Source organism: Rhipicephalus microplus, chromosome 1, assembly GCF_043290135.1.
Source record: "Rhipicephalus microplus isolate Deutch F79 chromosome 1, USDA_Rmic, whole genome shotgun sequence".
Taxonomy (NCBI): Eukaryota; Metazoa; Arthropoda; class Arachnida; order Ixodida; family Ixodidae; genus Rhipicephalus; species Rhipicephalus microplus.
In genome coordinates, this window is record NC_134700.1 from 294,778,937 (window position 1) to 294,803,360 (window position 24,424).

Here is a 24,424-nt window from a genome sequence, read left to right on the forward strand (position 1 = left end):
CTTCCCATCAAAGTTCAATAACTGTGATAGCCAACCCGGCTCAGACAGTTGAGGCAAGCTTAAAGCACTTAAGTTTTTACCCCGAAACAGAAGCGACGTATGTTTACCATTGTCAGCTGTGAAGACAGGCTGGAAGCAAGTGTTAAATGAATTAGCTTTCATTCATTCCTGCTCCACTGAAACAACAGTAGGGAGGTTGTTTTTTGAACCAAGATATTGCCTGAACTTCTGGGGCGACTCTCTTATAAACTTACTTAGTGTTGTGCTGCAGAAGTTCTCTTTGGTACAACAGATTTTTACCCTCAATGACCGGCACAAGCAATCTATTTTTTCTTGGAACTCATAGACTGGACTTGAGTTGTTAGATTTTCTTAGTCTTTTTATTTTATGTTTAGTATGAATGATGTCACGTGTGATGCAAGGGTTGTGTTTTTTTTACTTTAGCAACCTGCGGAACAAATTTGGTCATACAATGAATAATGATAGCTTTAAATTTAGCCCAAATTACGTCAATCACCAAAGACTTATCAGCACACATATCGAGAAAGTCGTCGAATTCATGCTCTAAATACGTCGTAACTGCAGCGTCATCGGTTTTGTGAAACGCCGGGACATACTTAACCGGTCCTCGCATGTGAGCGGGGCATTGTACAGGCAGGCTGCATGAAACCATTTTGTGATCAGATAACCCCTCCAGGGTTTCCGTTAAGATATCCGTTGATGGGAAATGATCACTGACAAAGATGAGATCTAGTAAAGAACTAAATTCCCGTTGTTCACGGGTTGACGTGACAACAAGTTGTGTGAGATTAAATGACAATAGGTAATCGCTTAAAAGGTCATTCCTAGCTGTTACTGTACTCAGACGTTTCCAATTTACATCGGGCAGATTGAAGTCACCAGCCATGATAACAGCGCCACCGGTCACATGGTTGTGCATGTAGTCATATAAAGTTTCCAGATAAGCCAATAGCGCTTGTGGGGGTCTGTATACCGCACCGATAGATATAGTGACACCATTTAGGGAAACCCTACACCAGACCGCTTCGACGTCCGGAACATCTGGCATGACTTAGAAGCTTATGCCTTGTCGTAAAACAATGGCACCGCCCCCACCTCTGTGCTCTCTATCTTTGCGAACAATCACGTAGTTAGGCGGAACGATCTTGCGGTCCAATATTTCTTTGTGCAGCCAAGTTTCTGAGACAGTGACGATGTCTGGCTGATTGGCGATCAAAATGGCGTCAAACTGGTCAGCTTTGTTCACAAGGCTTCGCACATTAACGTTAAGTAACGTCAGTTGCGTCGGCTTCTGGTGACCCGACCCTCCGGAAGCATATGTTTTTCGTTTTTTTTTTGACAAAGCAACAAGATCACCGCGATTGTTGTCCCAGCCATAGAGTTTCCCATTAATGCTCACTCTATCATGAACCAGCATGACCTTTTTACCTTTGTCTCGATTTTCTTTAGTTCTATCCCAGAGTTTCTTCTTAAGGTCTCGCATTGTACGGGAGAAGTCGTCACTAATTGAGTAACCTGAACCTCTCAGTTTAGAGCAGTTTTTGAATACTTTCGTTTTGTCCTGGTAATTCGAGAATTTCAAAATAATAGGTCTTATCTTATTACCATCTTCAGTAGACTGTTTTCCTAGACGGTGAATTTTTTCTATATCCCCGGTATGTACTTTTAGTATGCCCTCAAATATTTCCTTCGATACTACACGTAGCAATGTTACTGGGGACTCGTTAGGCTGTTCCTTTACGCCATAAATGATGAGGTTAGACCTAACGATCCTGTTTTCCAGTTCATCAAGTTTTTTTGTAACGGCTTGAAAATTGTCCTCTAGACTAGCAATTTTTTTACGCGCTCTGTAACCTGTTTTTCAAAACCACTAATCTTTTCCAGTTTCTTGTCTATCGCGCTTAGCCTTTGGTTGGTTTGTGTTTTTTAGTTTTATTTCTAAAATTTCAGCAGCGATATCGCTAAGTTGCTTGGCGAGCACCTCCAAGTCAGGACCAGGGTTTTCTTCAACATCCCCTCCCAAAAGCAAAAGGAACCTCAAGGAAACAATCGCACATTGAAACATTTCATACAGTGACCGTGGTGGGCATGGCAGCATAACAAGGCAAAGGTTGCTAATTCTAAAACATTTCCCGTAACTCTTCCTCACCTGAATGAAAAAGAGAAATGGGTTGGACGACTGCATCTTGGCGTTGCCGCCGTGCCCACTGCCAGGAGGTCGCTGAAGATCTTTTATACTGTTGTCCCACGGTGGTACTGCCCATGCGCTTAACCACCCACCCGACGACAAAGTAGCGCTGCCAGGCGTGCAAAAATGGTCCGTGAACGTCATCGTCGCTGATCTTCCTTCAGGATCCGTTGCTGCGTGGAAGCGCGTCGTAGACAGCTGGCATTGCGCATATAGCGCCGGTGATTTGCTTGATACGGACAGCAATCCAAGCAGGGCCTGAATGAAAAAGAGAAATGGGTTGGACTACTGTATCTTGGCGTTGCCGCCGTGCCCACTGCCAGGAGGTCGCTGAAGGTCTTTTATACTGTTGTCCCACGGTGGTACTGCCCATGCGCTTAACCACCCACCCGACGACAAAGTAGCGCCGCCGGGCGTGCAGAAATGGTCCGTGAACGTCATCGTCGCAGATCTTCCTTCAGGATCAATTGCTGCGCGGAAGCGCGTCGTAGACAGCTGGCATTGCGCATATAGCGCCGGTGATTTGCTTGATACGGACAGCAATCCAAGCAGGGCCTGAATGAAAAAGAGAAATGGGTTGGACTACTGTATCTTGGCGTTGCCGCCGTGCCCACTGCCAGGAGGTCGCTGAAGATCTTCTTTTATACTGTTGTCCCACGGCGGTACTGCCCATGCGCTTAACCGCCCACCCGACGACATAGTAGCGCCGCCAGGCGTGCAGAAATGGTCCGTGAACGTCATCGTCGCTGATATTCCTTCACGATCCGTTGCTGCGTGGAAGTGCGTCGTAGACAGCTGGCATTGCGCATATAGCGCCGGTGATTTGCTTGATACGGACAGCAATCCAAGCAGGGCCTGAATGAAAAAGAGAAATGGGTTGGACGACTGCATCTTGGCGTTGCCGCCGTGCCCACTGCCAGGAGGTCGCTGAAGATCTTTTATACTGTTGTCCCACGGTGGTACTGCCCATGCGCTTAACCGCCCACCCGACGATATCGTAGCGCCACCAGGCGTGCAGAAATGGTTCGTGAACGTCATCGTCGCTGATCTTCCTTCAGGATCCGTTGCTGCGCGGAAGCGCGTCGTAGACAGCTGGCATTGCGCATATAGCGCCGGTGATTTGCTTGATACGGACAGCAATCCAAGCAGGGCCTGAATGAAAAAGAGAAATGGGTTGGACGACTGCATGTTGGCGTTGCCGCCGTGCGCACTGCCAGGAGGTCGCTGAAGATCTTTTATACTGTTGTGCCACGGTGGTACTGCCCATGCGCTTAACCGCCCACCCGACGACATAGTAGCGCCGCCAGGCGTGCAGAAATGGTTCGTGAACGTCATCGTCGCTGATCTTCCTTCAGGATCCGTTGCTGCGCGGAAGCGCGTCGTAGACAGCTGGCATTGCGCATATAGCGCCGGTGATTTGCTTGATACGGACAGCAATCCAAGCAGGGCCTGAATGAAAAAGAGAAATGCGTTGGACGACTGCATCTCGGCGTTGCCGCCGGGCCCACTGCAAGGAGGTCGCTGAAGATCTTCTTTTATACTGTTTTTCCACGGTGGTACTGCCCATGCGCTTAACCGGCCAACGGGCCGACGACATAGTAGCGCCGCCAGGCGTGCAGAAATGGTCCGTGAACGTCATCGTCGCTGATCTTCCTTCAGGATCCGTTGCTGCGCGGAAGCGCGTCGTAGACAGCTGGCATTGTGCATATAGCGCCGGTGATTTGCTTGATACGGACAGCAATCCAAGCAGGGCCTGACAATGAAAAAGAGAAATGGGTTGGACGACTGCATCTTGGCGTTGCCGCCGTGCCCACTGCCAGGAGGTCACTGAAGATCATCTTTTATACTGTTGTCCCACGGCGGTACTGCCCATGCGCTTAACCGCCCACCCGACGACATAGTAGCGCCGCCAGGCGCGCAGAAATGGTCCGTGAACGTCATCGTCGCTGATCTTCCTTCAGGATCCGTTGCTGCGTGGAAGCGCGTCGTAGACAGCTGGCATTGCGCATATAGCGCCGGTGATTTGCTTGATACGGACAGCAATCCAAGCAGGGCCTGAATGAAAAAGAGAAATGGGTTGGACGACTGCATCTTGGCGTTGCCGCCGTGCCCACTGCCAGGAGGTCACTGAAGATCATCTTTTATACTGTTGTCCCACGGCGGTACTGCCCATGCGCTTAACCGCCCACCCGACGACATAGTAGCGCCGCCAGGCGTGCAGAAATGGTCCGTGAACGTCATCGTCGCTGACCTTCCTTCAGGATCCGTTGCTGCGCGGAAGCGCGTCGTAGACAGCTGGCATTGCGCATATAGCGCCGGTGATTTGCTTGATACGGACAGCAATCCAAGCAGGGCCTGAATGAAAAAGAGAAATGGTTTGGACTACTGTATCTTGGCGTTGCCGCCGTGCCCACTGCCAGGAGGTCACTGAAGATCATCTTTTATACTGTTGTCCCACGGCGGTACTGCCCATGCGCTTAACCGCCCACCCGACGACATAGTAGCGCCGCCAGGCGTGCAGAAATGGTCCGTGAACGTCATCGTCGCTGATCTTCCTTCAGGATCCGTTGCTGCGTGGAAGCGCGTCGTAGACAGCTGGCATTGCGCATATAGCGCCGATGATTTGCTTGATACGGACAGCAATCCAAGCAGGGCCTGAATGAAAAAGAGAAATGGGTGGGACGACTGTATCTTGGCGTTGCCGCCATGCCCACCTATAATGCCGCATACAGGTATATATATATATATATATATATATATATATATATATATATATATATATATATATATATATATATATATATATATATATATATATATATATATATATATATATATATATATATATATATATATATATATATATTCTTCTACTCGCCGCAGGTGTACGCCACACGCCACAGCCAGCAGGAGTGGCAGCTGCGGTATTGTTACATGGAAGGCTGCCAAGAACGAAGCTTGACATATTCGGCTTATCGCCTAAGTCCTTCGGAAAGGCACCCTAACAGGAACTGGCCAGGTTCCGTCAACGTGTCAAGCAAAGGCAAAAAGACAGCAAGGCCTACACCGACAGGAGGCGGGCGGCAATACTGACAACAGTGATAGTGGGACACACAGTGCGGGTGAAGAAACCATCGGTTTCATTCAAGGATGACATCTTCTCGAAACCAAGGAAAGGCGTCGAGCAGTGCCGTCCAGCATCCTTCATTCTCGACGACGGCAAAACATCAAACGCGGCAAAGCTGTGAAAGGTGCCTGCTCGGCGCGCTGGCAACAATGGCCGTCGGCAACATTCGGCCGGGCGTGAATCGTCGTTAGATCACGATCCCTTGGATGCGACACTTCTCGCTTCAACATGGCAGCCAGCATCAGCTAACACAAGTGTTCCCGCCGCGCAATCTGTACCTAGTGTAGGCTACGATTCCGGGTCGCCAACGAGATCATCCGCCGGACAGCTTCCTGTTTCAGAAACTGTCTCACACCCACCCGGGAACCCTGCAGAAGAACCTGTGGTGTCGTGCCCACCTGGTCGTCGCATTCAGCCACACCACGAGAGACGGTGACCGTACCGATATGGTTATTAAGTGTGAAAGGATAAATATTTCGAATTTCGTGTACTTGTATACCCAGTGTTTTCAATAATTGTGCCTGTGTATAAATAATTTGATGTGCATATATTGAGTGTATTTGATGTGTATAAATTCATCTGTATATATTGCTGTGCTTGTGGGCGTGATGAACATATACTAATATGACGTACTAACACCTTCATAAAACCTAAAATAAATATTGGAGGGAAAGTGTTGTATCCTGCAGTTTCGGTTTCAGTTTGTAGGTTGACAACACTGCCTTGTGCGTTTATATATTTTGGAACGTCTAATAAAACGGCAATATGTATGCAGCCGCTACCCGGGGTGTGTCGGTCACGTTACTCCTTCACTACAGATGGATAGATGGATACGCTCAAAATTGCCAAAGTTCGCTAAGAAATGCTTCGCATTAAAAAATAATTGCCAAATGACTTGGTTATTTGTGTTCCACCGCACACGAAAGCCATGTTGCCGGGTCGTTGTTCACTAACGTTCTGTAGAAATACCCGAGTTGCTTTGCAACGCATGCAATTTGTGTATCCTCACGCATTTGTTGAGTGCCAGAGTTTGCGACCGATAGGTGCTTTCACACAATCTATATAAAACTTAATGGTTAAAAAGCATATTTTTATGTATTTGCCTCAATGTTTGATTGATATGTGGGGTTTAATGTAGCAAAACCACCAGATGATTATGAGAGACGCCGTAGTAGAGGGCTCCGGAAATTTCGACCACCTGGGGTTTTTTAACGTGCACCCAAATCTGAGCCGTGACACGGACCTACAACATTTCTGCCTCCATCGGAAATGCAGCCGCCGCAGCCGGGATTCGATCCCGCGACCTGTGGGACAGCAGCCGAGTACCTTAGCCATTAGACCACTGCGGCGGGGCAAGCCTCGATATTTGATGTTTTAAAACATTATAACAGATATATATCCTGAAAAGCAAGGTAGACCACTCAGTCACATGAACTTTAAATGACTAGAATGTGTCTGCAGTAATCGCGAATAACCAACATTATAGCCAACATTAGCCAATACTCGGCCTAAATGACCCTTTATTTAGCAAGCTTAAGGCACCTTACTTAGCCACAGTTAGCCATAATTGAGGGAGCAATATCAATGATGGCATACCAGTGATGACAGTAACATACACTCGGCAGTTGAATTCGATACAGAAAGTCATTGTCTTCGAAAGAAAATTCGTATTTTGATGCTTTCCTATGCAGTGTACCCCGAGACGGCTTTCGTGTACGCCTTGACGGCAGCAGGCGTGGCGCACAGCGTCGCCCAGGGTTGCCGCAAGGGCCGGCTCAGCCACCGCTGCTCGTGCGGTGAGGCAGGCCGTGAAGAGCCGGCGGCCTCGCCGGCTTTGCGGCAAGGCTGGAAGTGGGGCGGCTGTGGGGACAACTACCTGTTCGCGGCCAAGTTCGTTCGGCGCCTCTTGACGCGAGAGTCCGGGAAGAGGCCGCGCACGCTGAGGAAGCCCGTCGACAGGCACAACGTCATTGTGGGAATCAGGGTGCGTTGGGTCTCCTTTTTGAAGCGGCACCCACTCGCTGTCATCCCTCTAGGTGTTCCTTCAGTCTGTCCCCGTGCGCATCGCCTCTGGCTGCGGTGGATTCCTCAGCTGTCTGTGCCTAGAATGCATGTACAGTTGCGAAGGCAACATGCGCAGGAGCTCACTTTGATAATGCTCACGAATAAATAAGTCGAGTAGAAAACATGCACTGGTTCCGCAAGTTCGACGCATGGCTCAATTAATGTGCTTCTTCTGCGCAATATTACATGCGACACTGCATGGCCTTCGTGTAGTGCTCTTTTCCGGAGCAGTTGCGGGGCTCTGCGGTACACTCTAAAAAAAAAAAATATCGAGTAAAAAGGGTGTCTTTTTGTCCCACAACAATAATCGTCATCAGGCTTGCGTGCGCTTCCTTTCTTGAAAACTCGGCGCTGGCCACTTTCCTATCGAGAATGCAATGTAACCCTGATAATGGGCATGTCGATCGTGACCGGAATATACCGGGCGCGGGGCGATAGCGCAAGGATGGAACGCAATGTAGATGACGATTATTGTTGGGGGACAAAAAGACACCCTTTTTACTCGCTCTTTTTTTGGAGTGTAAAACACCACCTTGTCACACGGAAGGTTTGTGCTGTGTTTTCACTTGAACCGAAGATTTTCAATATCTATTTTATTTTTATTTTAAACGCAAAACATTTCTTAGCGAATTTCGGCGACTTTGTGCGTATCCATCCATCCATCCATCCATCCATCCATCCATCCATCCATCCATCCATCCATCCATCCATCCATCCGTCCGTCCGTCCTTCCTTCCTTCCTTCCTTCCTTCCTTCCTTCCTTCCTTCCTTCCTTCCTTCCTTCCTTCCTTCCTTCCTTCCGTCCTTCCTTCCTTCCTTCCTTCCTTCCTTCCTTCCTTCCTTCCTTCCTTCCTTCCTTCCTTCCTTCCTTCCTTACGATTTTTAGCTCTCCTGGCCGTTTCGATTATGGTATCGATACCAAACTTCGTATGGCATAACATGACTGTATGAAGAACATGTTTGAATAGTTATAACATGAAAATCATGACATGCATGTCATGAATGTTATGATTTACATTTCATGGTCCTGCAGCTTTTGCGGTGGTTTCGTTCACATGGCATGTTGCAAAACTGGTACGGTATGACATGATTATATGGCGAACACAAGTGACAGACCCTAACATGAAAATCATAACATACGTGTCATATAACAACATGACTATATGCCAAGCTCATGATGCGCTGGTGGGCGTTTCGCTAGTGTCACAAATACCAAATTCAGTATTACGGTCAACGAATGGATGACAAAGGTATGTGACTGGTGCGAACTTAATAATCATGAGATGCGTGTCATGTAACATGACTACATGCCACGCTCAAAATGCGCTGGCGGCCGTTTCGCTAGCTTCATTTATATCATATTTGGTATTACGGGACGTGAATGAATGACGAAGGTATGATACTGGTGCAAACATGATAAACATGAGATGCGTGTCATGTAACTACATGACTGCATTCTACGCTCATGATGAGCTCGCGGCTGTTTCGATAGCTTCACATGTACCAAACTCGGTGTTAATCGACGTGAACGGGTGACATAGGTAAATAACACATGCAAACATGATAATCAAGGCATGCGTGTCATTTAACATGACTACATGCCCCACTCATGATGCAGTCGCGGTCGTTCGCTAGTTTTACACATGCCAAATTTGGTATTACGTGACGTGAATGGATGACGAAGGTAAGCGACTGGCGCAAACATGATAATCGTGAGGTGCGTGTCGTGTGAGAACATGACTACATGCCGCAGACAAGGCGCCAATACATTTCGACGTGACGCGGTGCGCGTGCTCACCGGCGTTCATTTCGTCGGGTCACGCCGGCGTTGCCACGCCACGCACCGGTCCTGCTATATACTCGCAGGCACGCGCCGCGCTGCGTTGCATTGACGCATGCGCGTTTCAGCGCACCCGGCGTCCCTCCGTCACGAAAAGAGGGAGAGGCAGTGTTGTCTGGGTAACGCATGGGCGCTAAATGCAGCATGTCGCCTTTCGCGCCGGTTGCCGTCGGGCCGTGCCGGCTGACGCAGGTCGCGCCTGGCGTCAGTTTTGCTAACGTAGCGCTGTTCCTAGCGTGCACACGCGCCAATGCTACATTAGAGTATATTAGGCCTTTCATGATGCGCTCGCGGCCGTTTTACTAGCTCCACCTATACCAAATTTGGTGTTACGTGACGTCAATGAATGACGAAAATATATGACAGGTGCAAACATGATAATTGTGACACGCGTGTCATGTAAGAACATGACAACATTCCACGCTTATAGCATGCTCGCGGTCCTTTCTCTAGCTCTACATATACTAAATTTTGTATCGCGTGACGTGAATAGATGAAGGTAAACGACACATCCAAACGTGATAATTATGACACGGAAGTCATGTATGGAAGCATTTACCTTCATCTCGTAACGTTGTGCTGATATTAAAGTGACATACCAATGTTTCTCATTCGTGCTTCGCATATTATCAATTCCCACTGTTCGTGGAATCTGCCATTTTTTATTTATAATTTGTTCGACAACACATGATTGCCGTGGTGCAGGAGACGAAAGGCGACATTGAGTCACCTGACTAAGCCTCAAGCACCATACTGTAGCTTTTTCACAAAAAGCGACTGCATTGGCAAAAAAACAAACAAACATAAGAACACAATGGCTTTGCGAAGAACAAGGAGAGAGCTTATACAAAATAAAGATTACAACAAGGCTTCAGAAGATGGGTTAGATTGAATTGGATAAACTTTTATTTGGTCCTCCAAAACACAGATCACTGTGTTGCGGGCAGCTCCAACGTGGGGACTGAGATGCCAAGCTCCTCAGCCGCCTCGCGGGCTTGGTGGACAGCCCAGAGCTGATCTGCCAAGGACGAGCTGCGGATTGCCGCCTCCCATCTGGCAGAGGTGATGTTCGATAAATGAGCGAATTTGGTGCACTGCCAGAGCATGTGTTCTAATGAAGCTATTTCCCCACAATGTGGACAAAGATTACTTGGGTATAGGTCAGGGTATATGATGTGTAACATTTTCAAAGTAGGGTACATCCGCGTTTGCAAAAGCCTTAATGTAAAAGCTTGGGGCTGGGTTAGATTTTGGTGAGGTGGAGGGAAAATCCTTCTAGACAGGTAGAAATGTTTAGTGAGCTCGTTATATGTTGTAAGAATTTCCCGGTTATCCCCTTCACCGGTAGAACGCATCCCCGGGGAGGCGCGGTTGGAGAGTTCTCGCGCCGCCTCGTGTGCTGCTTCATTGAGATTGGGAGGGGAATCGTTGATCTGCCCAAGGTGAGCTGGGAACAAACTCAGAAGATGATGCGTTATGTTCTTGCCTTGCAGAATTCTCAGCGTTTGTTCAGAGACTGTCCCCTTGGCGAACGCCCGTAGTGCTGCCATGGAATCACTGTAGACGACTTCAATGTTATCCATCTTGAGTGCTAAGGCGATGGCCACCTGTTCCGCAATGATTGGGTCTTTCGTCCTGACCGTCGCTGAGTTGACGACATGGCCAGCCCCATCGACCACCACTGCCACAAACGCTTTCCCATTGGCGTAGGAAGCCGCGTCAACAAATACGACCCCTCGTTCCTCGTTTGAGACTTTACGAAGTATACTCCTGGCCCTCGCTACTCTTCTTCCGACGTTGTGTTCTGGATGCATGTTTCTTAGTATAGGAGACACCGTGATATTCTCCCTGATGTTGTCGGGGATATCATTGTAATTGCGTCTGATTGCCATTGGGTGTTGGCCCAGCTCCTGCAGGATCATTCTCCCCGACCTTGTAGTAGATAACCTTGCAAACTGTGCTCTCTCTTGGGCTTCTGCTATTTCTTCGAGCGTGTTGTGAATGCCAAGCTCAAGCAGACGCTCGGTGCTGGTATGTATGGGTAGGCCCAGGACCTTCTTGATAACTTTCCTGAGGAGCACATTCAGTGTCTCGGACTCTGCTCTTGACCAGTTGTGCATTGCTGCCTCGTACGTGAAGTGGCTTAGAACAAACGCATGCATCAACCTGATGAGGTTGTCTTCCTTGATCCCATTTCTTTTGTTGGCCACTTTGCGTATGAGGTGCACCGCACTGTCTGCTTTCCAAGTTAACTTGGCTATAGATTTGCTGTTGGCGCCGGTAGACTCTATCAGCATGCCCAGGACTTTGATGGAGTCGACCCTCTGGATGGCATCCCCTTGATTAGTACGGAGGTGGGTGTCTATCTGGTTTAACGGCTTCCATCCCCTGGGCTTCGGTCCCCGGCGTGCAGTCCGATACAGTAAAAGTTCTGACTTACTCGAGGAGCACTTGAGCCCGGAAGGATGAAGGTACTCTTCTACGGTGTCAATCGCCTCTTGCAGAGCGCTCTCAATCTGCCCCTCGCTTCCACCTGTGCACCAGATGGTAATGTCATCTGCGTAGATGCTGAGCGTCAATCTTTCAATGCTCGATAATTTCTTTGACCGTCCAATCATGGCAATGTTGAACAGCATTGGTGAAATCACTGCCCCTTGCAGCGTGCCCCTTGCTTCTAGTTCGATTGCTGCTGTCTCGATATCTGCAATCTTCATCACGGCTTTCCGATCTGTAAGAAAGGACCATACGTAGTCATAGAAGGCTTTTCCTAGATTAAGCTTGGAAATTGCTTCGTGTATGAATGAGTGGTGGATGTTGTCAAACGCTTTTTTTAGATCTAGGCACAGAATGGCTCTCACGTCTCTGGTTTCATTGTCAATGACCTGGTGTTTGATAAGCTTCAGTGCATCTTGTGTGGATAGTCCTACCCTGAATCCAACCATATTGTGTGTATATATGTCGTTATCTTCCAAGTACTTGTTTATCCTGTGCAGTATGGCATGTTCTGCGACCTTGCCGATACATGATGTCAAGGATATTGGCCTCAAGTTGTCCAAGTTAGGGGGCTTTCCTGGCTTAGGAATAAGGATCGTGCTGGCCAGCTTCCACTGCTCTGGCACCCTGCCTTCTTTCCATGGTGCATTGATCATATCCTTCAGGGCTTCAATTGAATCGTCATTAAGGTTACGAAGGGCCTTGTTTGATATACCGTCCGGGCCAGGGGCCGACCTGCCGTTGAGATCATGCAAGGCTCTTCTGATCTCCTCGATGTTAAAGGCGCCCTCAAGACCTGGATTGGGCCTGCCCTGGTACTGTCTACTTGGTGGTGCCAATTCTCTTTTGATTGGGAGGTACTTATCCGCTGCACAACTTGCTGTTCTGTAGTGCGCCCTATCTCTTTCTGCAAAATTCGAGCGATAACATGCTTTTGATTTGTTTTGGTGGTGTTTTCGTTGAGGAGATGCTTCAACATATTCCATGTCTTGCCATTGCGCATCTGACCATCGACAGAGTTGCAGATTTCGTCCCATTGCTGCCTGGATAGTGCGCGACAATGTTCCTCGACTGATCTGTTTACCTCAGCTATCTTTTTCCTCAGTCTTCGGTTCAGGCGCTGACCCTTCCAACGGTTCAGTAGTGCTTGCTTTGCCTCAAGAAGATGAGCGAGCCGGCTATCCATTCTTTCAACCGGAAAATCTGTGGTAATGGTGGAAGAGACGGATTTGATGTCATCTTTAATCTGTTTGACCCACTGCTCCAAGCCTTGTCTGTGGCCATCTTGTTCCCTTTCCATCCTTATCTTCCTGAAGTTATCCCAATCTGTGAAGTGAGATTCTCTCTGCTTTTTACGCTCCACAGAGAAGGTAGTGGCAAGAATACAGTGGTCACTCCCCAGGTCTACAGCAAGGTTCATCCACTGGGCCTTCTTGATGTTCCTTACAAATGTAAGGTCCGGGGTGGAATGCCTGCAGCAAGATGTACCTAGCCTTGTTGGTAGGCTGGGGTCTGTGATTAGGGTGAGGTCAAGTTCACTGGCACATTGCCAAAGTCGATTTCCTTTCCCAGTGTTGTCCTTGTAACCCCATGTATGATGAGGGGCGTTGAAATCACCTGCTATGACGAGTGGACATTCCCCGGCGATATTAACAGCTTTCTTTAGAACCGTCTTGAACCCTTGCTTTTGTTCCTTTGGACTGCTGTATATATTAAGAATGAAAATGCTCTGACGGTTGCTGGTACCTTGCACGATCTCTACCATAACGTGTTCCAACCGGCCTGCTTCTATCTTGAGGTCGTGGGTTACGTGCGTTAGTTTGTTGCATACGAAGGTGCAGACTCCCCTCTCTTCAGTATCCCCTATTACAGGCCGGAATCCAGGCAACGTTGCTTGCGGTGAAAGGGTCTCTTGTAATAATATAATATGAGGCTTTTCTTGGCTGCTCCTGATATACTGCTGTAGGGTTGCCTTCTTTTTGAGGTAACTTCTACAGTTCCATTGCCAGATACGAAATGCTTCACGTAGCGCTGCCATCATGGTTATTACATGGGCGGCCAGAGCCTGATGCTGCACCTGTCGACAGGTTTGGTACCACTAGTATTGGTGGCCGAAGGGGTGAGTTTGGTGCATGAGGAGGCCTTGCTGTGTTGTGCAGATATGCTTCGACCTTTGTAATGCGCAAAGTCATATGCTCTTCCAGTGCCACCACGCTTGATTGTAGCCTACCCATCTGCTCGCTAAGATTAGCTACTACTTTGCTGAGCGTCTCAAAGACCTCTTTCATATCTGACACGGTCGTTTGGTTGGCTTCCACGTGTTCTGCCATGATTGCCCTCTTTTTTGTGGTTCTTGAGTCCCCCACGTTTTCAGCCACAGGGACATTGACTGGCTGAGGCATTGGCTGTGAAGACTGCGCGCTAGTTAGCTTAGTGAGAAGAATTTTTATTTCCTTTAACTCAGCTGATAGCCTCTCATTCGATTTTGTAAGTCTCGCGTTTTCTTGCTCTAGCTGTGCAATTCTATCATGCTCTGGCAGCTTACCTGTCATCACCTCTGCCGTGCCGTTGCGCACTCGTTCAGCCCAGCTGCCTTTCGATGTAACTGCAGGCGTCCTCCCCGGGTGTGAAGCCGTGATCTCGAACTGAACGCCAGGCAGCTGGCCATTCGGGTGCCGCCCAGGCTGATCCCTACCCTGATGGTGACCTTGAGAACTCGAGCGCCCCCGTGATCGGGAGCGGGCCTTGGGTCTAGAACCTCTTCTGGAACGCGACCTCCCCCTGGAGTGGGGCCGCCTTTCCTGTTCTTGTGTAGTCTGGATGCTCTGGGTCCCGTAGGCTGGAGTAAGCTGCTTGTTGTTGATGTCTGGACTCGATGTGATTGATGCATCCCGGGCTTCTGCGGCTGCTCGCGATCTTTCCCAACGTCTGCGTCTGACGACGTATGGCACTAAAAACCTGTTCTTGCACTCCTTGCCTGCCGTTGAATGGCGACCGTCGCACAGCCTGCATCTTGGATTGCACTGGTGCAGGCTATCTGGGTTCTTGATCTCGCAGCCGCTGCAGATGGTTTCAGCTGGGTTCGGACAGACGTCAGACCGATGTCCCAGCTTTCCACAGACGTAACAAATATCGATGTTCTTGCGGTAAAGAGAGCACTGCAAAAGTGAAGGTCCATATCTCACGAATCTGGGCACCTTGTGTCCTTCGAACGCTATGATGATTGTCCGGGTGTCCTTGATTCTCTTGGCCTGCAGCGCGAGCGGGTTGTTCGCGTTCACAATCTTTCGGGTCAAAATGTCCTGAGTATCGCTTACGGGGATCCCGCGAATCACTCCTTTACAAGTATCGTGGGGTGCCGTGGCGTACGCGCTAACCTCGAAAACTTTGCCTCCAATGTCAATTTGCTTGACCTGGAGGCATCTTGAAGCTTTGTCTTGATCCGGAGTGCTTGCCACTATAATGTTCTGCTGCAAGTTGGAACAGATGATGTCCTGCATGGCCTCCTCCTCTTTGATGCCGGCCGCCAGTACTATCGCGTCTGCCACGGCTCCAGTGCCAATTCTCGAGATATTTAATCCTCCACGTGGTCGTAGCACAATTTTGCTGAAGTCCTTGGGTAGTGGCGGCATGCGTCCAGCTCGCACGATTGTATGCTTGATATCATACCTACTACGACTGGCTCGAGCGTCTCTCGCAACGCCAGCCTTGGTCGACCCCTTGGCAGCAGGAACGCTAACCGCGGCTTGCTTATTCCTTGAGCGTCTCGTTTCGGCTTCCTTCCAACCCATGTCTTCCGTGCAATCCTCTGGAGAGATGTCCTCTCCATCTACTTGGTATTCCATTCTCAGTTGCAGGTCCTGGAACGCGCAGAGCGTTGAGTCACGTTGGCGCCGGGTCGGCACATCGGCGACAATCACCTCCTTGGTTAGGCTTAAATCCCCCGGTGGCGTAGCCGTGTAAAAATGTCCCAAAAACGGTTTAAAAGTCCACTCACCAGCACAAAGGTGGTATCTGCTGATTTCTTGAGAACTTAGGCACACAATGGGACTGAAAACTCGGCGACAAATTCGTGAATACCACAGGAAAACATTCTTGAAAGCAGGAGCCGATCTTCGCGCGTCCGCACTGGTCGGCACCTAGAGCGTCTCCCAAGATGGGTTAGATTACACCCACTTAACATTGCAAAGCAAATAAACAAAACAGATTAAGAGGACAATAATAGTGCGGACACCAGTGTTTCATATGGGAGCATATGTACATGAATAGTCTGAAAAGGGGGTACATACATAACACTTCATGTATACAAATATAAGAGAATCACATAACTAAGTGCACTCATAATATATGTGCTCTAAGAAGCACATCTTCGACTTCTTTCTGAAAGATGATATGGAAGAAGCATGAATTATTATAGTTGGTAAGGGGATGAATGTTTTGTAGATTATAAATTCGCCACTTTAAAAGTTGCTGACCATAGGTAAATCTAGTTCCTGGTTTCAAAAAAGTGGGATGTTTAATGTAGCGAGAAATCCCTCATGGTCATTCCTGTATATCTCACGAATACAAAGAATGTGCTCTGATGAGAAATGCGATAATACGTGTTCGTGGTAAGGTAAGTTACGAATGAAGCGAATAGCTCTTTTTTTTTTTGCATGATATACAAGCTATTTAGATTAGACCGCGACGTAACTTTCCAAATAAGAACACAATAGCACAAGTGGGAATAATTAAATTATTAAAAGTATCATTGACATTCTAACAATTTTGATAACAAGGTCCGGTATCTGTTTAGGACACCTACTGATTTGGCTATGTTGCTTGCAAGAAATTCCACGTGTGGTGTCCATCGTAAGCTTTAGTGGAATTTTACGCCAAGAAATTTATATTGGGATACTCGTTCCAGTACCTGCTTGCTAAATAATAGCGGAGGAGATAAAGAACTGGTTTATTAGTGGCGTGGCTTATAATGAATTTATTAGCATTTTCTCGATGTTTCACTCAAAACCAATGACGCCGACATTGGACTTTTTGTGAAACGAGCTCTTTAACGCTGTCGACGATTTTCCGCTGACCGTTTGGTCATTCAAATCTAGATAGCGCCATGACACCGTGGGCGTCTCCTTACACCTTGCCATGGCAGTCATTCTGCCGTGACCTTCCACATCATCATCATCATCATCATCATCATCATCATCATCATCATCATCATCATCATCATCATCCTGACTACGTCCACTGCAGGACAAAGGCCTCTCCCATGTTCCGCCAGTTAACCCAGTCCTGTGCTTGCTGCTGCCAATTTATACCCGCAAACTTCTTAATCTCATCTGCCCACCTAACCTTCTGTCTCCCCCTAACTTGCTTGCCTTCTCTGGGAATCCAGTTAGTTACCCTTATTGACCAGCGGTTATCCTGTCTACGCGCCACATGCCCGGCCCATGTCCATTTTCTCTTCTTGATTGCAACTATGATATCCTTAACCCCCGTTTGTTCCTGCTCTCTGCTCTCTTTTTGTCTCTTAAGGTTACACCTACCATTTTTCTTTCCATTGCTCGCTGCGTCGTCCTCAATTTAAGCTGAACCCTCTTTGTAAGTCTCCAGGTTTCTGCTCCGTAGCTAAATACCGGCAAGATACAGCTGTTATATACCTTCCTCTTAAGGGATATTGGCAATCTACCTGTCATAATATGAGAGGGCTTGCTAAATGTGCTCCACCCCATTCTTATTCTATACTTCAATCTCGTGGTTCGGCTCCGCGGTTATTACCTGCCCTAAGTCGACATAGTCTTTTACAACTTGAAGAGTAATGCTTAACAACCGCTTTGCGTCGTCTGATCGGCGTTCCCAGGGTGTCTGCGCGCGCGCAAGTAAAAGCAGCAGACGACGCGACGCGAATGTTCAGCACTGTTGCAGAAGGCTACCGTAGAAAGGCGGCCACGGTAGAAAAAATTGGCAGCATATCCACGGAGTGAATCATGGAGAATGGGGCTATGCATCCGTCCGTCCATTCGTTCTTGCTTCCGTACGTCCATGCGTCCGGCTGTGTGACCGTCCATGCGTCCTTCCGCCCGTCCGCGCGTGCGTCTGTTCAGGCGTCCGTCCCTGCGTTCGTCCATGCATCCGCCCCTGCGTCCGTTCATGCGTCCATCCATGCATCTGTCTGTGTGTCCGTTCGTACATCTATTCAACACTCCAAGTACCACCATCTCGCATCTTTTCATTATATATTCCCCATACAGAAGCACTGCCAGTCAGCCGACATTCCAAGGACTAAACGAGAGGTGGCACGCGCACACTTTCTTACGGCTTGCGCTTCGGGTCTGCTTCCCACCTTTAACCACCTCGAGTTCATGGTATATACTAGTTCACTGTATTCATGGCACTGCGGCCAAACGCTCGCTAAGCCTTTCTAAAAGCTAGGAGGTTACGCCCAGCGAGTATAACGTAGCAACCCTTTCTTGTCTTCTGTGCGTTGTTGAACAATGAAAAATTCGCAGCGTGCGCGTTAACTAAAAGCCAAATTCTCCTGTCTCATTCCCCCTTAGCAGCCATTGGCATGTACATTGAGCATTATCTTTTATTGTTCAACAACGCACAGAAGAAATCTCTCACCGGCACCGTCTTGGAGGTCAAAATTTTATATTTGTTACACACTACTACGACGGCTACGAGGGACAAACGGGTGCCGCTATAAAGAGCTTCGCCCCTAATACTCAACATGGCAGCACCTATGGGTGCAGTTTCCTTCCGCCTCGATCTTATCATGTCGTCGTCCAGCGCTGTGTGGCCCGTAAGTTCGCAACGCGCCCGTTTATGTGCTTTATTTTTACGTCCTGAAGCTTCATGAGCAATGTATTCGTTGGGATTTTGCAGTGTTTTGAAGGCTTATCAGGCATGGTTAAGTAAATACAGCTAGTCTCCTTGATAAAGACAGTGCATACCTGATGTCTTGGCCCCAGCGTGAGATGACACCAAGCGGTAGCTGATTTCACCATTTATTAAACGCTGTGACGACAGTGGGCGAGTAGCAAGCGTGAGTTCGGATCGATGCGGGCGGTTGCGTCTGCATGAGTGCTGCCACAGAGTTTCTTGCGATGTATGAAACTATACGGGCGCTGCCATGTTGGCTTTTAAACCCAGCTACCGGTGCTTACGGCCACGGACGCTTCACTAGCCCAATCAGTTCGCCTGGGCAATTAACTGGAAGAAGACCAATTCACGGTCACATGATCAAACATGACAGCGCCCGGGCGCTGTCAGGTGCGGAAAATCGTCTATACGTTCGCAAGCGCGTTTAACGCAGAACTTGCGACGCCGCCGCTAGATGGCGAAGCGCGTTGCGCCTAAGATCCTTAAAGGTCCGACTTATATGGACCCTTTCACTGTTTACAAACACAGGCCCTTGATGACATCCGGTTTCGTCCACCGATGCGCCCTAATAGCATCGGTGGACAAAAAGAGCTTTAGAATATACACTCGAAAAACTGTGGAGGGTATCGCAGGAGTAAAAAGGCCACGTTACTCTTCAGAGTGTTGTTCTACCCAAAGCATCAGATAAAGTGACATTCATTTTCACTCTCTATGAAACGAGAGAGTGAAACGGCTTTCTACTCTTCCGCTTTTTGAGAGAGTGAAATTCCCGTATACTCTTCAGGCATGAGAGAGTAAAATGTGGTTATACTCTTGCTCTTGATTACTTTTAGATGAGTAGGCAAACCACGATGGATTAGCACTACCTAATAACCGCACCTATATGCAGTAAAACATACTGCATTTATTGGTTGAAACGATAAAGATGATTAACAAAAGGAACAGCGTTTCCAGCGTGCGCCAGTGGATTTCAGCACACAGGAAGGCACTTAGAACTCTTAATATCCACGTTTTTAGTCTTGGGTCTGTGTAGTGAAATAAGTGAATACCATCCCGTTCAATCGGTCACGATCGAAACTCAACGCGAATGGCTATGACATTCTTCTTATATAAATATTCATGTTTTTCGCTACGACCATCGCACACAGGCGATGGTGCCGTAAGCCTAACGTACGGCTACGGTGAAGTGTGGCGGCTTTAGTCGTAGAACGTGAACAAGAATGACCGAAAATAAGTCCAAGGGGGGTAAAATATAAACTAAGTTGTTTAATGTACACTTAAGATGCGCGATGTTTTGTCGGCGGTAATGACTAACCATTTAGCGAGTCAGGGCAAATGACGTTCGCTTAATAGGTTGGGCCAATCTTTCTTTTGATATTGTCAAAAAAAAAAAAAACTTGCTGGGTAGACGTTTTGATCTCGCGAAGAACAAAACAAACACAGTGAGTTTCGTGAGGTGTACTGTTACTGTCTTCGGTGGGTCATGCTGCTCTGCTTCGGGCAGTGTTATGTTACGCTGGTGAGGGGGAATCACTGAAGTCTGCCTCAACAAGAGGGGATTTACTCTGGAAAAGAAAGTGAAATACGGGACAACAAAGTACTCTCCCAAAGGGAGTGCCCAGCACTCTCTTTATTTTTAGAGTGTAGCCCACTGATTTTCTAGTTTCCTTCCCTTATCTGGGAAAATATATTCAAATAAATGTTGTTTTTGAGCTACATAAAAGTTATAAAAGACTCATTTGTATTTTGCGCGCGTTCCTTTTACGTGTAAAGTGAACGAGAGCCTTCCTTTTCCCTTGAAAAGAACTTGAAAACGTGCTTTCAGTTTCGAAGTTAGTAGTTGGTGAATGAGGTGACCGAAAGTTTTTTGGGGTACAACGCTTGCAACCTTGAAACCGTATATACATGTCCTGGTTTGTTATTAGGCGCCGTCGAGTCGCTGACGACTTCCAGTGACAGCACGAATGCATAAACACCGGCAGATAAATATAATACCTGTTCCTATATAATATATGTTGTTTAAGGGTTAGGTGAACCTTCGTCGTTTTCAAGAATTTTTGTCTATGATGTCGTAATTTTTTGCACGGCTGCAGGAGCTATGAATAGTGTCTTGCTCCACCCACCTGGGTGCTTCGAAAATATGGGCGTGGAAACGAACTACGTCATCTTCGGTGCCTTTGACGTAGCTGCACTGCACTCCCACGGAAGGTTCCCGCGGCTGGCTTATTTGAACTGATGATTGATTAATTGATTTGTGGGGTTTAACATCCCAAAACCACCATACGATTATGAGAGACGCCGTAGTGAAGGGCTCCGGAAATTTTGACCACCTGGGGTTCTTTAACGTGCACCCAAATCTGAGCACACGAGCCTACAACATTTCCGCCTCCATCGGAAATGCAGCCGCCGCAGCCGGGATTTGAACCCGCGACCTGCGGGTCAGCAGCCGAGTACCTTAGCCACTATACCACTGCGGCGGGGCTTGCTTATTTGAACTGTGAGAGTGCTATGCATTTATGCACCCATGGTTCAAATAAATATACAGTTACTGGAAGTTCTACAGCTGGATTACAATATCTGCCATAACGACAAACTGCCGAACAAGCGTCAGATGTCTTCAATGGCGGCCTTCTTGACGAACTCCGCCTGCGCGCCGTTTACCGGAGGCCATGCTTTAACAATGCTGATTTTGGAGATGATGGGTCATGCCAAAAATGACGTCCTCACGCTAGCTCAGCTTCTGAAGAAGCGCTGCGGTCATAGTGTTTTTTTTTTGTTGTTGTTGTCGCCCCCCCCCCCCCCCCCCACCTTCAAGTACTATTTGCGTTTGCATTTAAGAAGTCGCGCGCTACTTTTCGAGTTTAGCAAAGATCAAACTGTGAATACCCACTTCGAAGTCATTTGTAAAGAAAAGTGTTCAGTTTTCCTGTAAAACGAAACAGCCCGTGTACAAGGGTGGTTATCTTGTCTTCTTTTTTTACTGTAACGTTTCGATACTTAGTGCAATATGTGTCTACATTTTATCGACGACTGTTTCAATCACGTTCCCATTCCGAAGTTCGAAGGGTGGGTTTGAATCCTGCCCTGCAATGTCCTATTCGCTAGACCAGTACTTCTCCGTCATGAATGTTTCGGAGACCACTTGTGTGCCAGTGGGAGTAATAGGTGGTAATAGTTTGATACAATACGCAGCAATGCTTTTAATCTGTAACAGTGTGGAAGAAAGGCCAAGCGAAATGCCATGCCAATTCAATCTCGCCGGCTCGAGACGAAGTTGTGCAGCCACGTTCAGCCTGTTTATAGCTGTGTTTACTCTTCAAATATTCAAGCCCGGCAAAAATATGCCCGTGTTCATATGTCGTATAGAAAACTGCAACAATACTCTTTACAAACATCTTACTAAAAAAAACTGGGGTAAGCAGGATGAACAACAAAAGTGCCTCAGACAGGCTCACCGACGTTTCGATAGGAGGACGTATCTTTGTCAAAGACGCCTTGTCATCCTTGCGTGTTAGTTTTAAGGGTGTTATTACGTGTTTACATCTGTCGGCTCCCATCTTGATTTTCGAGTTTCCCCGAAAAAAAAAAGAAAACTTAAGTCATTTTCGCCGCAACATATTATTGTTGTGCGCTGAAGCACAATTCAGAAGGGGCTGCTGTCATGGATTGCGAATCCATAGTGTGCCTCAAAAAAAAAAAAAAAACGTGTTTTTTTGTGTGTGGATGGCTTGTGAGGACCCAAAAAAAAAAAAGTTTCGACGACCAAGCGGCGTGCACTGACCCTTATTGGACAACCACTGCATTAGACAGGAGACAGTCATACTGTGCGTGTGTTTGCGGCAGCCTCTACTGTCATACTCGGGTGTCACTTCACGGAAGTTAGCCTAATTTCCACCACACAGGTGGATGCACACAAGCCCGTGGATATGATCACGTGCTAGATTGATGTCGCAAGGTTGGTGATAACTCCGTCCGAGGACATCGCCTAGCGAATGAGTGGGATCTACGCGTACGTTAGAGAACCCCAAGTGGTCAAAATTTCGGTAGCCCTCCACTATACGGCGTCTCTCATAACGAAGTCACGGTTTTGGGATGATAAACCCCCAAAAATTATTATTACAATGAGCGGGAATGCTACTTGAGTTGTAGGTACGGCTGCTGTTGTGGTTCGGTCATCTGAAAGGGGTCCCTCCCGTTTTCTATCGGCACGCCGTTTACGCGGCGGCATTGCCATTCCCTCTGGGCCCGCACCACTATAAGAAAACACTTTACGTGCGTGAGATGCTCGATGTGCATGGCAACGTGGTGAAATGATGACGGTGACAAGTCTTGCAGGCTGAAATAGATAGGTGGCGTAGTAGTGCTGCACATTCTTTAGTGCAATTTGAAGGTTAACGCGCGAGCGTCGACCAAAAAGGCGTGCCCAGTATTCTCAGTCGAGGAGGTATCAAGCATGCTTCACTCGCTTTTCGCACGGTTCCTTAAGCTGCCATCACAACCGTCTGGAGAAGTTCGCGTTTTCATTCTTGATGATGATGCGGTGTTTCTATCTTGTGCAAGTCGTCCAAATGCAGCTGTGCCAAGTACCAAACCTTTTACATCGATTTCGTTATCGGTACACGCAGTAGGCAGGTGCAACGAATGTGAAGCGAGAGAAAAGGTGGGAGAATCCACCGTTGGGGCGATCGTTGTAGAATGGAGGAAGGGAGAGAAGAGTGGGAATTTTCACTGTTCTGAAACGGGCCACGGCCGGTGCTCGTGCGATGACCTTCAAATCGTGCTAGAATGCACGTCCACTTAACCGCATGCTCCTGCTGCAGACGCTCAAGCGTGGCATCCGGCCCGTCTGCAAGTGCCACGGCGTGTCCGGTTCGTGCTCGCTGAAGACCTGCTGGCGGGAACTGGCGCCCTTCGCCGAGGTGGCGCGACGGCTGAAGCGAAAGTACGCGCGTGCCATAGCAGCTGACATCGAGAACAAGCCCGAGTTCGCCGCCACGGACGTGCTAGTCAAGCCGCGCAAGGCGCTGTGCACGACCCAGAGGCCCAAGTGGCTGGCCGCCGTCATGGCCAAGCTGCGGACGCTGGGCAGGGACCGGCTCGTCTACCTCGAGAAGTCGCCGTCTTTCTGCGAGCCGAACCCGCTCACTGGCAGCGGCATGGCGGGGCGCCGCTGTCGCGACACGGATCACTGCAATAAAATGTGCTGCGGCAAGGAGCACCGCAGCTTCACCGAGCTCATCTACGAGCCGTGCCAGTGCCGCATGGTGTGGTGCTGCAAACTGGAGTGCAAGACTTGCGAGAAGGTCACCACCGCTTACGCTTGCTTGTGAATGCATTGTGTTGGCGTGTGCAGGACATGTTAGAACCATCCGAGGAGCCCAGCTATGTTGGTGGCGCCCGTGGCTTGGTTGCAACTTATCGCCTCTTAATTGCGGCTGCACACGTCGGTCGGGTCACACCAGGTTGCGCCGGCTGTTTCAACGCGCAGAAGTTGAAACGTTCTTGTTTCTTGCGCATTTTCGCAGAGAACGAAGACCTTCCCGAAACAAATATCATCGTGCGTGCGTTAAGGCGCGGATATAAACTGGGACATGAAGAAGAAAGGCTCAGCGAAGCTTTTTGAGTTGTAATTTCAAGATCATGGCTATAAAACACGAAATAACGACGCCGCGGTGGCACGGCATTGCTTCAGGTGAAGGCACGCGAGACGAATTCGTGACGTGCTTTGCTAATGACCACCTTGATGCGTTCAGTGGCACATTAACCACTGGTGATGCAGGTGTAATTACGAACACGCGACAGTTATTTTAGCAGCAGC

General features: G+C 48.3%; 1 protein-coding gene across 1 annotated transcript in view; it reads left to right on the forward strand.

Moving 5' to 3' along the window:
• Positions 1-24,190, forward strand: part of LOC142767395 (protein Wnt-9a-like) — a 45,525-nt gene extending 21,335 nt beyond the window's left edge. Inside the window, exons 3-5 of the mRNA XM_075868957.1 lie at positions 7,028-7,493; positions 13,099-13,147; positions 23,427-24,190. Coding sequence (XP_075725072.1) covers positions 7,028-7,493; positions 13,099-13,147; positions 23,427-23,936 — 1,025 coding nt within the window. The 3' untranslated portion in view covers positions 23,937-24,190. The remainder of the gene's footprint in view (positions 1-7,027; positions 7,494-13,098; positions 13,148-23,426) is intronic.
• Positions 24,191-24,424: the final 234 nt, after the last annotated feature.